General features: G+C 40.0%; 1 protein-coding gene across 1 annotated transcript; it reads right to left on the bottom strand.

The window, feature by feature from the left end:
* Positions 1-298: 298 nt before the first annotated feature.
* CRTAM (cytotoxic and regulatory T cell molecule) lies at positions 299-10,162 on the bottom strand. Its single transcript, XM_054439124.2, has 5 exons — positions 9,969-10,162; positions 7,865-7,948; positions 5,011-5,157; positions 4,465-4,551; positions 299-1,656 (listed from the first exon to the last, which is right to left on the bottom strand). The coding sequence occupies exons 1-5, from the start codon at positions 10,102-10,104 to the stop codon at positions 1,526-1,528; spliced, it is 585 nt and encodes a 194-aa protein (XP_054295099.1). The 5' UTR covers positions 10,105-10,162; the 3' UTR covers positions 299-1,525.
* Between the last annotated feature and the right edge of the window lie 2,616 nt (positions 10,163-12,778).

Below are 12,778 nucleotides of genomic sequence, written 5' to 3'. Positions count from 1 at the left end.
GAAGCAGAACAGTGCTAATTTCCCACTTTTGATGGTTGCATTGTGTTTCTAAAGGAGAGTGTTCTTATTTGTAGGAAGCACACACTCAAGGATTTGGGGGGTGATGGGTATTGTGTCAACTTACTCTCAAATGATTCCGGGGGAAAAGTGCTTTGTTCTACCTTTACACTTTTCTGTAATGTTGTGATTGTCCAAAACAGTTTTGTCAAGAGAACAAAAAATCAGCATGGTTGGATCTGGCCCCTATCACAAATTACAGACTTATGATGTGCGCGTATGTTATTTTGTAATTGGTTTATTCGGATTCCAACAATGAGAAATGCTCCACATAAATGCCAAGGTTTGCTGTATAGCTTAAATAAACTGATCGAAAAAGAAAGGCTTGTCCCATGTTACTTTCACTTGTGAAAACAGGAAGTATAACTTGGTATAACCACTAGAAAAACAAATATATATTCTGCTTTTTATTAAAACATTTTAAAAAGCCATCCATTAGTTCAATAATCAGTAAATTAAACCCATCATTTTCTTTTGCACGTGTATTGGTCATGGAATTTCCAGGTAAAAATCTTGTCTGACAGACAAGGTCCGCTCATGTGATTTAGTAATCTAAGAAATTCGAATCTTTGGGCCTACCCTGAGCTCCTCTTTGTGCCTTGGGGCATGGGTTCTGGGGCCTTCTTGCCCATCTGACTCATTTATTGTCCTGTATCACTCCTCCCTGACATTGCTTTGTGCTGGTTACATCTTAAAAGTCTGTCTTGGAAGTAACTTCTTTTTTTTTTTTTGAGACAGAGTCTCCCTCTGTAGCCCAGGCTGGAGTGCAGTGGTGAGATCTTGACTCACTACAATCTCCGCCTCCCAGGTTCAAGCGATTCTCCACCCTCAGCCTCCCAGTATCTGAGACTACAGGTGAGCACCACTACGCCTGGCTAATTTTTGCATTTTTAGTAGAGATGGGGTTTCACCATGTTGGCCAGGCTGGTCTCGAACTCCTGACCTAAAGTGATCCACCTACCTCAGCCTCCCAAAGTGCTAGGATTACAGGCATGAGCCACCGCGCCCGGCCAGAAGTAACTTCTTAGGATCAGAGATCTTTAGGTACTTTGCATCCCAAATTTCTTTATTTTGTGACCAGAAGAAATTATGAAAAAGAAAAAAAAATTTTTTTAAAGCAGTTCCATTAGAGCAAAGCATCTAAAAAATCCTGTTCCATCTGAGGTAGGATGTTAGCTGGTCACATTGATCCCGATCCCCAAGGCTTCATAGAATCCTCCTGTTCTGAAGTAGTGTCAGGCATAATTTTTTTTTTGCTTTTCTTTTTTAAACTACAAGCTTTATGTGCATGGTTTGGTCCTCATGTTGCTGCCCTAGCTCCGGGGCAGATCATTATCCGAGGACACCTTCTTGCATTGCACTAAGAGGTCATTATTAATGTCTCAGCAATTAAGCTCCTTCCCCCAGGCTGGTCCACTGAGGTGACACTGTGGCAACCCTGAAATCACATGTTCTATTGCAGAGAGCACTACACAATACTCTCTGGTACTTGGATGTGCTTTTCTTCTAATTTTGAATGTTGTACATTTTCCTTCCTCTTTGTTTTTGCTTCTGAGTACAACTTTGTGATGTAGTTCATGCAACGCATAGGGCGGGAAGCTGAAAGAAAAACATGTTGAAGATGAATATTTATTTTGAATAACATTGCACCCATTTACTTGAAACACTTTGATTGGATATCATATTTTTAGGTTCACGTATTGCTTTATAAAAACCTAAAACTTACTGATGCATATAAATGGTCTGAAGGCATTATTATATTTTTTGTTTTTCGTCTTTTTTTGAGACAGGCTGTCACTCTGTCGCCCAGGCTGAAGTGCAGTGGTGTGATCACCGCCCACTGCAGCCTCAGCCTCCTGGACTCAAGTGATCCTCTAACCTCAGCCTCTTGAGTACCTGGAACTACAGGCACACACTACCATGCCCAGCTAATTTTTAAATTATTCGTAGAGACGGGGTTTCACTATATTGCCTAGGCTGGTCTCAAACACCTGGGCTGAAGTGATCCACCCGCCTCAGCCTCCCAAAATCCTGGGATTATAGGCATAAGCCACTGCACTGGCCTATACTATAATTTTTAAAGAAGTCTTACTATATAAACAATATACTGGTAAACCTGAAATAAAATATACAGATATTTCTGCTGTAAAATAATCTATTGCTGAACATAACATATTGCCTTAGCGAAATTGCACACTAAAAATAACAGGGCTTACTGCAAAAATAGGGTCGGGGCAGATCACACTCAAGGCCTATGCAATTCTGTACAAACCGACTAGAGATGGCCCCAGAGAATATTTTTAATATGTGCAAAACAACATAATTAAAATGCTGGATTTGAGGGTGCTAAGGCAAGGAGGATGAAAGTGAAGGCTTGAGCTCAGGAGAAAGTGAAACCCCCAGCAAACCCCTGAAGATATACTTTTCTGGGGAAGAAGCCCCTGAGTAGTGCAGGTACTCATTTTAAATTTTCTTAAAGTTGGCTGGGCGTGGTGGCTCATGCCTGTAATCCCAGCACTTTGGGAGGCCAAGGTGGGTGGATCACTTGAGTCCAGGAGTTCAAGACCAGCCTGGGCAACATGGTGAAACCCCATCTCTACTAAAAATACAAAAATTAACTGGGCGTGGTGGTGCGTGCCTGTTGTCCCAGCTACTAGGGAGGCTGAGGTGGGAGGACTGATTGAGCTCGAAAGGTCAAGGCTGCAGTGACCTATGATGGCACCATGGCACTCCAGCCTGGGGAACAGAGTGAGAGACCCTGTCTCAAAAAAAAAAAAGAAAAAAAATTGCTTTAAAAGTTGAACTGGAAGGGCTTCCATTTTTCCAGCTAACAGACATAATTCTACTCCTACTGTTTTGGATCTTCTTGCCTAGGAAAAACAGCTCAGGGAGCAACCCAACTCACACATGATATTAACATCATTTTCCTATCCGCCAGGTGAGTATGTGATGACCGGTATTTAGAAACAGGTGTTGCAACGCAATTGACTTGGATATTGTTTACACACATTTTCCCCTCCCACCCCCAGTTTTCACACAGTCAATTCTCTTGTGTTCCTTTCCCAGCTAGTACATCTATTCATTCTTTTCAGTTCACGCTCTAGTAGGTCAAAACCTAAATAGGCAGAGGTGTTATAAAAGACAAGCCTCCTACAAAAACCTCAGTAAAACCAATAGAATAGAGTGGCAAAGCTCGCTGTATTTCTTGCAGCTCCTGGCGGGTAGAATAAGTTAGTTTGTATGGAGGAAATAATATGGTTGGAAGGTGGAATATTGCTTTTCTATAGTCCTGGCTTCTGCCTTCCAGATCTTTATCAAGAATACAATCCCCAACCTCCACTTCCCATACACAATCTCCTTCCCATCCCGATTCTCTTCGTTTTCTTTACATATTTTGTCTGAGGAATTGCAATGAAGTCATCCAAAGGACCTGACACATGCCTTCTTGAATTAATGGAGCCTATAGTCACTCATTTAATACAAATTTATCAACTACCCTGTGCTAGAATCTGAGGATACAGAGTAAATCTGATTACTCACCACCTAAAGGAGTGTTGCAGTAGCTATATAAAAACACCAAAAATTACAATATGGAGGAAGAAGTGCTTCTATGACAAAGGTGTCATAGGATCCTCTGGTGGTCTTGGGGTATCCCTGTGTGTGATGTCAAAGAGTCAAGGATGGCTTCCCAAAAGGAAGTCACCTTCTGCTACATGAACTTAACTGCTACTATTTATTTTTGCAGATGAGTCTCCTTAAGTTCTACAGGATGATTTAGGAGACTTTCTAGTGCTAAAAAATCAAATTTTGATTCTTCTCCTTCTTTTTAAAGGGGACTACTTAATTGTGATGGTTAATTTTAAGTGTTAAATTGGGTGGATTAAGAAATACCTCAAATCTGGTAAAGCATTATTTTTGGGTTTGTCTATGAGGTTGTTTCTAGAGGAGATTAGTGTGTGAGTCTGAGTGGAGTAGGTGGGCATCGAGATTTGCCCTTGATGTGGGTGGGCACCATCCAATCTGTTGGGGGCCCGGAAAGAACAAAATCAGAAAGAAGGCAAATGTGTTGATCTGTCTGCTGGAGCTGGAATACACTCCCTCCTCTCCCGGCAGCAGAACTCTAGACTCCTTGGCCTTTGGCTTTCAGGACTTACGTCAGTGGTCCCCGGAGTTCTCAGGCCTTTGAACTTGAACTGAACCAGGCTACCAGCATCCCAGGGTCTCCAGTTTGCAGACTTCCTGTCCAGGGACTTGTCAGCCTCCATAATCTCCTGAGCCAATTCCCCCTCATATATATATATATGAGAATATATATATATATTCTGTTGTCTGTGTCTCTCTGGAGAACTCTGACTAATAAATTAATGAAACTCATTGTTCAGATCTCAGGTCATACAGTTGACTTACATTGGCCATTTTTCTCTTGAGATGATGTTTCTTCATTATTTGACCTTGATCTGTAACTTTCTAGTGTGTGGTCTGAAACTTCGTTTTCTACAAAAAAAGAAAATCAAGCGACTAATTTCTGATGCCACGGACATGTAGAAATGTATATTTGAATAAGATAATACCTCTGTTACTGTGCAATAGTAGCCTTACCATGCCCCTCCCATAACTCATACCTCATTAATTCAACACATAATTTTTTGATTCCTGTAGGCACTGTGCTAGGCAGTCCTGGGATTTTTATCCTTCTGTGAATAGAAGTGTCTATAATTTAATGCCAATTTCTGGAGCTATGCTAGTTTCTATTGATTATGCACTTTTAGACTATAGTCCCTGGAGATTCACACCCGAGTTTACTAGAAAACAAACAATTGCTTATCTGAGTGACAGCACTTATCAAATAGATTATGTAGTGTCTGACAGAAAGCTTTAATGGACAGAATTTCCCTTTTTTTAGCCATTTGTTCTGGCGTCTTATGGCCTCCGCCAGGTTCCCTGCCCACTGACCTTTCTTCCATATCACATGTGCTCTCCGCAGCTTCATGATGAAGAGCTGGACTATGATGAAGAGTATGAAAATGAGGAAGGACACCAGTGTGAGCAGCAGGATGCCACTTTTCTTCCTTGCCAATCCTAAATACTGAGGATTTGCTTCTATAAGGAAAATGAAAAAGGAGTTTAGATACTTTTTTTTGTTTTGTTTTGTTTTTATTGCCACTGGAGAATATGTAACAATACTTCTACAAAGTGATATAAGCTAATAGCTCAGATGAAGAGATGAGAAAGAGCTTACCCCTGAAGGTAAAGAGACTTACATTGTTCATTCTCTGAGAACAAGCAAACAGGCATACAACAAACAAGGCAATTATGTGTGATGATGTGAAAAGATTTTTTAAGTTACATAGCTATTGGGCTAGTTATTTTTTATTTCTAGAGAAAGCATATGAGAAAATAGACTTAAATTATAGTCAGAAGATTCAAATTAGCTTTAGGAATGATTTTTAGCAAAATATAGTTAAGTAGCAAGAAGGATTGTTAAGGAGTTTAAAAAACTATCCAAATAAAATGAAAATTTATTTATCTTGGTTAGGTTAAATGTGGCCCTACAGGAAGGCATTTGGGTTAAATCAGATGAGCTTGTAAAAATATTTCTAGCCAGGTGCAGTGGCTCATGCCTGTAATCCCAGCACTTTGGGAGGCTGGGATGGGATGGTTGCTTGAGGCCAGGAGTTTGAGACCAGCCTGGGCAACATAGCGAGACTTTGTCTCTACAAAAATAATAATAAAAAAAAAATTAGCCAGGAGCAGTTGTGCACACCTGTAGTCCTAGCTACTTGGAAGACTGAGGCGGAGGATCACTTGAGTCCAGGAGTTTAAGGTTACAGTGAGCTATGATTGTGAAACTGCACTCCAACCTGGGAGACAGGTGAGAACTGTCTCTTTAAAAAAAAAAAAAAAAAAAAAAAAAAAAGGCTTTCTAAACCTGGAATTCTGATTCTATGGGCTGTAGTTTTGCTAAATGTCCTGGTCACCTCATATCAATCAACGAATAATTAAGGAGTGCCAGCTATGTGTAGAACATTGTGCTTGGACCTACAGAAGGCACAGTTCATATGCTTTGGGGATTAGCTCTCTCTATATATAAACAAATTAATAAAAACAAACAAAAGTAAGATATGTCAAATTCTGGATCCATATGTATTTATATCATAGTGTGTTCAGGGGTTCAGAGGCAAGAATGGTCTCTGAGGGGTGAGTTGGTCAAAAAAGTTTTCAGTGAAGATATTGGCCTTGAAGGTGGAGTAAGGAGAGGTGAGAGGAGGGGTCTCCTCTTCCACCAGGGGCAGTGAGGATAAACAAGGGCAGGGCGATTGAAAAGGGATGATGTTTTCAGAGAAAAATATATATCTCGTAAGGACTTTGTAGATATGAGACTGCAGAAGTAGGTAATAGATTGGCACCTAATGAGGTGTTTGGGACTCACGCTCTGTGTTGTAGACTTCAGGAAGCCGTAAGGGGTTTTAGAACACAGGTCTGCAGAGTGTAAAGAGACATTTTGTTGGTAGGGTGCTAAAAGTGAACCAGAGGAGGAGAAACTGAAGCTATAATACTCCATGCAGGAGATGATGAGAGCCTGGATTGGGACGTTAACAGTGACAATGGACAAAATACCTGAAAGAGAAGACTCAAAAGTTCTTGGAAATTGACTGATTTTATATACATGTGTGTACATATGCATATACATATACACATAGATATATTTGTACACATACACAGGAGTGATAGATAACACCAAGGTTTGGGGCCTGTGTGATGCTTTGGGGCCTGTGTGATGCTTTGGACAAGCTGATTTTGTGGGAGAAGGTGCTGTTTGGTATTTACCAATGTTGAGTTTGGGGAAATTGCAGAAAATTCAGCTACAGATATATAGAAAATGGAAAGAAATTGGCACCAATGCTGAGGAGGATGTTCTGGAAATATAGGTATAGAAATCTTTTGCTGACTGGGCACAGTGGCTCACACCTGTAATCCCAGCTATTTGGGAGGTGGAGGTAGGAGATCTCTTGAGCCCAGGAGTTCAAGGCTGCAGTGAACATGATCGTGCCCCTGCACCCTGGCCTGGGAGACAGAGAGAGACCCTGTCTCTGAAAACAAAACAAAACCAGAAAAGAAAAAGAGAGAAATCTTTTGCCTAGTGGCAACAGGAACCACCTTGGGAATGAGTAAACTCTTTAAAAAATAAGGGAAGAACAGCCAGGCGCGGTGGCTCACGCCTGTAATCCCAGCACTTTGGGAGGCCGAGGAGGGCAGATCACCGGAGGTCGGGAGTTCAAGACCAGACTGACCAACATGGAGAAACCCCGTCTCTACTAAAAATACAAAATTAGCTGGGGTGGTGGCGTGTGCCTGTAATCCCAGCTATTCGGGAGGCTGAGGCAGGAGAATCACTTGAACCTGGGAGGTGGAGGTTATAGTGAGCTGGGATTGCACCACTGCACTCCAGCCTAGGCAACAAGAGCAAAACTCTGTCTCACAAAAAAAAAAAAAAAAAAAGGGGGAAGAACAAAAGATGGAGAAGTAAAATCAGAAGTATATACACATTTAAGAAGTCAGAAGAGGAAGATAAGTTAATTGATGGATACAGAGAAGCAGTGGTGAGCAACAAATAACAGAACCAGGAAAAGTATGTCAAGAAGCCAAGAGGTAACTAAATCAAGGAGGGACAAGGGAGTGATTAACCAATCATGTCCTAAAGGGCAGAAAGGTCAAGAAAAGGGAGGACTGACAAAGGCCATTGAATTTATCGATTAAGAGGTTAAAATGTTGAGTGTTTATTCTAAATGCAGTGGGTGACACTTACCAGTGGTCAAGTCAGGATCTTGAGTGGTTTGTTCTTTCTCTTCCTTGTCAATCTCCGATGTACTAGAATCTTCTGTTACTGAGACTAAAGTGAAAGAAGATAAAACACGAGCTATGCATACATTATATACATGTGACTATATACAACTGTAGTTACGTAAGTCTTCCCAGAGCAGCTTGGGAAGCCAAATTTAAAAACAGTACTGAGATCATTTTTGAACTATACATTTCTTGCAAACATAATTGCAAATGGCTAGGCTCACTTTGCCTTATTTTTTTAAGGTAAATGTTTTGAGCACTTACTCTATGCCTGGCCTTGAACTGAGCACTTGGTATATATTATTTCTCACTACAGCTCTGAGAAAATGGAGGTTTAGAGCAGTTATGTAAAGTACCTAAAGTCCTGTAGCAAATAAGTGGCAAAGCCAATACATAAACTTTGTTTTACCTAACTCCAGAACCCAGCATTTAAACCATTATTTCATACTTCCATCCTGAATCAGGCCTATTAGGGAGAAGGCCTTTAGGATGCTTCAAGATAACAACTGAACACCGAGGAATGGCATTCCAAGCTTTAATTATAGAAAACCTACAGCCTGAAATTTATGTTGAAATATAGCTTCAGTTATTCAAATCTCTGCTTGCCTCCCCATTAGAAGTGGGATGTACTATGATGTTTTTTTTAGATAGATAAATTATAAAAAATAAGAAACCGTGTGTGGTTTTTTTTCCAGATTTTACTGCTTATGTTTCCAATTTCCTTTTTTCCCTCTGCAGTTTCTTGCTTTTTAGTCCATTACACAGCGCCACTATGTGGACCCCGAGAGGAATGAAGCCTCCCATTCTATTGAAAATGGGTATTAACGGTAATAAAATCGTAGAAATGGAAAGCTGAAAGGAATTTTAGAAACCATATTTTTAAAGTCTTATATATGAAAAAGCAGAGCAGAAAATTGAGTTGTTCAGTAGCAAGCCGTTAAAGATTACTAGATTCTAAACACGTTTACAAATATTGGATTATTAAAGCAAGTGATGTGGCTGTTCCACTTCATAATATTTTCAATTTCCATTGTCCTTCAAAAAACTGTATGGTACATGTTGTATTTATCAGTGTTTAGAAATCCCAAACATTTACTTTTAAATATTATTTAGGATACACATTTTTAAAAATGTGATCTGATACTCAGAACTATGGACATGATAATGATCTGAAAACCCTTATTCCACCAAATGAAATTATTATTGACACACTACATGAAATGGAAAGAGAATATGTAGGAATTCATGCCTTTCTGGATGAGGCTAATAGTCTTGCTCAAAGCACCATAACCAATTCTTTCTCTCTTTCTTTCTTTTCTTTCTTTCTTTCTTTCTTTCTTTCTTTCTTTCTTTCTTTCTTTCTTTCTTTCTTTCTTTCTTTCGTAACTCATTTTCTGAGAAGCTACTATTGCTGGATACTATGCTAGGTAAAATACAAAGTTAAATTAGATATACAATCATTGCTCTGAGTTAACCTCTAGTGAGTTCACTGTCTAAAAAACTGGAATTATAATCCAGGCTTTCTAAATTATTCTGCATTTGTAGTTCAATCCCATCATCAAAATGACCTGAGTTATTGACAATCAAGTAATTGACATGCCTTCAAAGGTGATTTTGTTATTCAATGACAACACCAAATCTCCAGCTTCTGCTTCTTTTCTCTTTGTTGATACCAAGTCTGTGTTTTGTGTTTGGTGTGCTTTAGATGGGAAAACAAAGAAACGAGTCTCTCTATAAATGAATTCAACTTTGTCCTTTACTGCAGAGGAAATTCAAATGTCACAGTCGTGAATGTGTGTGTGTACATGTGTACATCTCTATCTCAGGCAAACTAGAACTGAACTTGCAAGGCTTTATGTCAGCCTGAAGCCCATCCCACTAAGTATTCGGGTGCCTGATGTGGTTCTACTCTAGGATGCTACAAAGCTGGAGCCAGTTGGAGGGGGCCTGTACGGTCTTAGTAAAAATTAAAACAAAAAATATTCTTAAAACTTAGAATGAGAAAAATAACCTTCCCAAGGAAGCATGATTTTTTAAAAACAAGTTTTAATGATTTTGACACTTACCAGTACTGGTGGGCTGCTGTGGGTCTTGAGAGGATAGAGAGTTTCTCTCCAGAGCATCTGAAGCTGTCTCTTCATCAGTAACTAGGAAAGGGGAAAAACAAAATTCTGCTACTATAGAGAGCAGTTTTACCCACATTGTGCTCAGTAAAAGAGATTGGAGAATATATTTGGCGGCTACCTGCTTGTAGAGGTTGTGCAGAAACCCCAGAACTGTGTGTTCTGCGGCTCCTGCTCTGGATTTTGAATCTGTATCCCACTGAGTGCCCATCTGCTCACCTGCCTGGCTTAAAGCACAGCATGCTGGACCTCTGTGTGGTGGCAGTGGTAGGCAAAGAGTATTCACTGTTTCTATCTGTGTCCTTCTATCCATCAATCAATCCCTCTGTCTGTTTATCTACCCATCCATCTATCTATCTACCTATTGTTAGATGGCTTTGGAATCAGCCTCAGACTGGGCTGAATTCCAGTGCTGCTACTTACTTGCTCCTGAATGAGTTGGACAAGATAGCCGACCTCTCTAACACTTTTTTTCTCTTATCTGTAAAATGGAGATACTGACAGCATTTACCTCTTCGAGTGTTTTGTGAGAATTAGTAAGTTCATTTACACACATGTTTAGTACAATGCCTAGCTATTTATTAAGCACAATGCTAAATGTTGTTGTATAACATTAATCAATGCAGAGGATCAGCTTAGTATAGGTTTTACCAGTCATCGAACAGACCCACATCCAGGAAGCATGTAATAACTGTGCCTGTCAGTATTAGTACAAACACTAATACTGACATGTTGGGCGGGCGCAGTGGCTCACACCTGTAATCTCAGCACTTTGGAAAGCTGAGGTGGGTGGATCGCCTGAAATCAGGAGTTCAAGACCAGCCTGGTCAACATGGTGAAACCCCATCTCTACTTTAAATACAAAAAACTAGCCGGGCGTGGTGGTGTGTGTGTGTTTGTAATCCCAGCTACTTGGGAGGCTAAGGCAAGAGAATTGCTTGAACCTGGGAGGCAGAGGTTGCAGTGAGCCAGGATCGCACCACTGCACTCCAGCCTGGGCAACAGAGCGAGGAGACTCCCTCTCAAAAAAAAAAAAATATATATATATATATATATATGTGTGTATATATATATGTATATATATGTATATATAATGTATATGTATGTGTATGTGTATACATATATATACTGACACATCACAGGTGGTTCATGTTTTTATAAAATTTGTGAGTGCTTCTTAGCGTTTATTTAATCAAATAATTTTCCATGGTTTTGAAAACGTATCTGGTTAATCAAACATTCAAAACGTATGAAAAATATAAAAATACCTGAATTGTGTGTAAGGGCTCTGAGGAAAGAAAGAATTACTAAGGAAACATTATAGAGATAGTAATATAGACTATAAGGCTAAAATGAACTCTGACCACACAGGTGCCAGAGAAAATTGAAGAAAGAGGAGAGCTGCTGGCAATGAAAAGAGGGAAAAGCTGGAATGCTAGTCAAATAGAAGTACTGGGAATAAATTTTAAGAAGAATATGGGGCCGGGCACAATGGTTCATGCCTGTAATCCCAGTTCTGTGGGTGGCTGAGGCAGGCAGATTGCTTAAGCCCAGGAGTTTGAGACCAGCCTAGGCAACATGGCAAGACCCCATCTCTACAAAAAAATAGCTGGGCATGGTGGTACATCCCTGTAGTTCCAACTACTCAGGAGGCCAAGGTAGGAGGATCATCTGAGCCCAGAGAGGTTGAGGCTGCAGTGAGCTGTGATCACACCATTGCGCTCCAGCTTGGGTGACGGAGTGAGACCCTGTCTCAAAATTTTAGAAAACAAGAAGAACATCTCTGGGGACATATAGAATAAAATTTATCAATAGTGATTTAAATCTTCTAACATAGTATATACTATGTGAATTCAGAAAATTATGTTATGTACAAAACAAGTTTTATCTATACATATTTAAAACTAGATTCTGTATTTACTTTGATTTATCCTGTTAATTAACAAGCTAGCAAACTATTGCATTTAGACTGAATGTTGTTTTAATTAGGTGGCTACTGGCACATGCTGATCTACCTCCCTAGTTGGTCAGAATATTGTAGACCTCTGCTATCCAATATGGTATGCACTAGCTCCAACGACTATTTAAATTAAAATTAATTAAAATGAAAACATATTAAAAATTTAGGCCAGGTGCAGTGGCTCACACCTGTAATCCTAGCACTTTGGAAGTTGAAGGCGGGCAGATCACCTGAGGCCAGGAGTTCAAGACCAGCCTGGCCAACATGGTGAAACCTGACTCTACTAATAAAAACTCAAAAACTAGCTGGGCATGGTGGTGGGCGCCTATAATCCCAGCTACTCGGGAGACTGAGGCGGGAGTATTGCTTGAACCTGGGAGGCAGAGGTTACAGTGAGCTGAGATAGCACCATTGCACTCCAGTCTGAACGACAAGAGCAAGACTCCATCTCAAAAAATAAAATAGCTCCTCAGTTGCTATAGTCACACTTAAAGTTCAAATTTTGGACAACTTGTATCCACCACTGTGAGCTTGACAACCTCCAAATGCTTAAAGACTTCTGATGAGATCGGTGATGATATTAATGAACATGATTTTGATGCTGAAATATGTCAACATTGGAAAGTTCTGTGGAACTTAGTGAATCAGTATTTTCCAAATGACTAAAACATAATGTTAGAAAAATCATGCCTGGGTAAAAGTTCTAAGCAAAGTGCAAGACAGTTCAGTGGGTTTTAATATAACAGTATGAAAAGTTCATTGACATGGGCCCAGAGTCCACACACCAACTAAT

The sequence above is a fragment of the Pongo pygmaeus genome, chromosome 9 (assembly GCF_028885625.2).
Source record: "Pongo pygmaeus isolate AG05252 chromosome 9, NHGRI_mPonPyg2-v2.0_pri, whole genome shotgun sequence".
NCBI lineage: Eukaryota > Metazoa > Chordata > Mammalia > Primates > Hominidae > Pongo > Pongo pygmaeus.
Note: the sequence above shows the minus strand (reverse complement) of the source record. Positions and strands in the feature narration are given on the sequence as shown.

What these genes read in the sequence shown, in the direction of transcription:
- CRTAM (XM_054439124.2), bottom strand. Translation starts at nt 10,104, where the DNA reads ATGTGGGTAAAACTGCTCTCTATAGTAGCAGAATTTTGTTTTTCCCCT. An exon ending in ACAGCAGCCCACCAGTACTG is followed by an intron (nt 7,949 to 9,968) that starts GTAAGTGTCAAA and finishes CTTTCACTTTAG; the next exon opens with TCTCAGTAACAGAAGATTCT. An exon ending in TCAAGAGAAAAATGGCCAAT is followed by an intron (nt 1,657 to 4,464) that starts GTAAGTCAACTG and finishes TTTTTCTTTCAG; the next exon opens with CTTCCCGCCCTATGCGTTGC.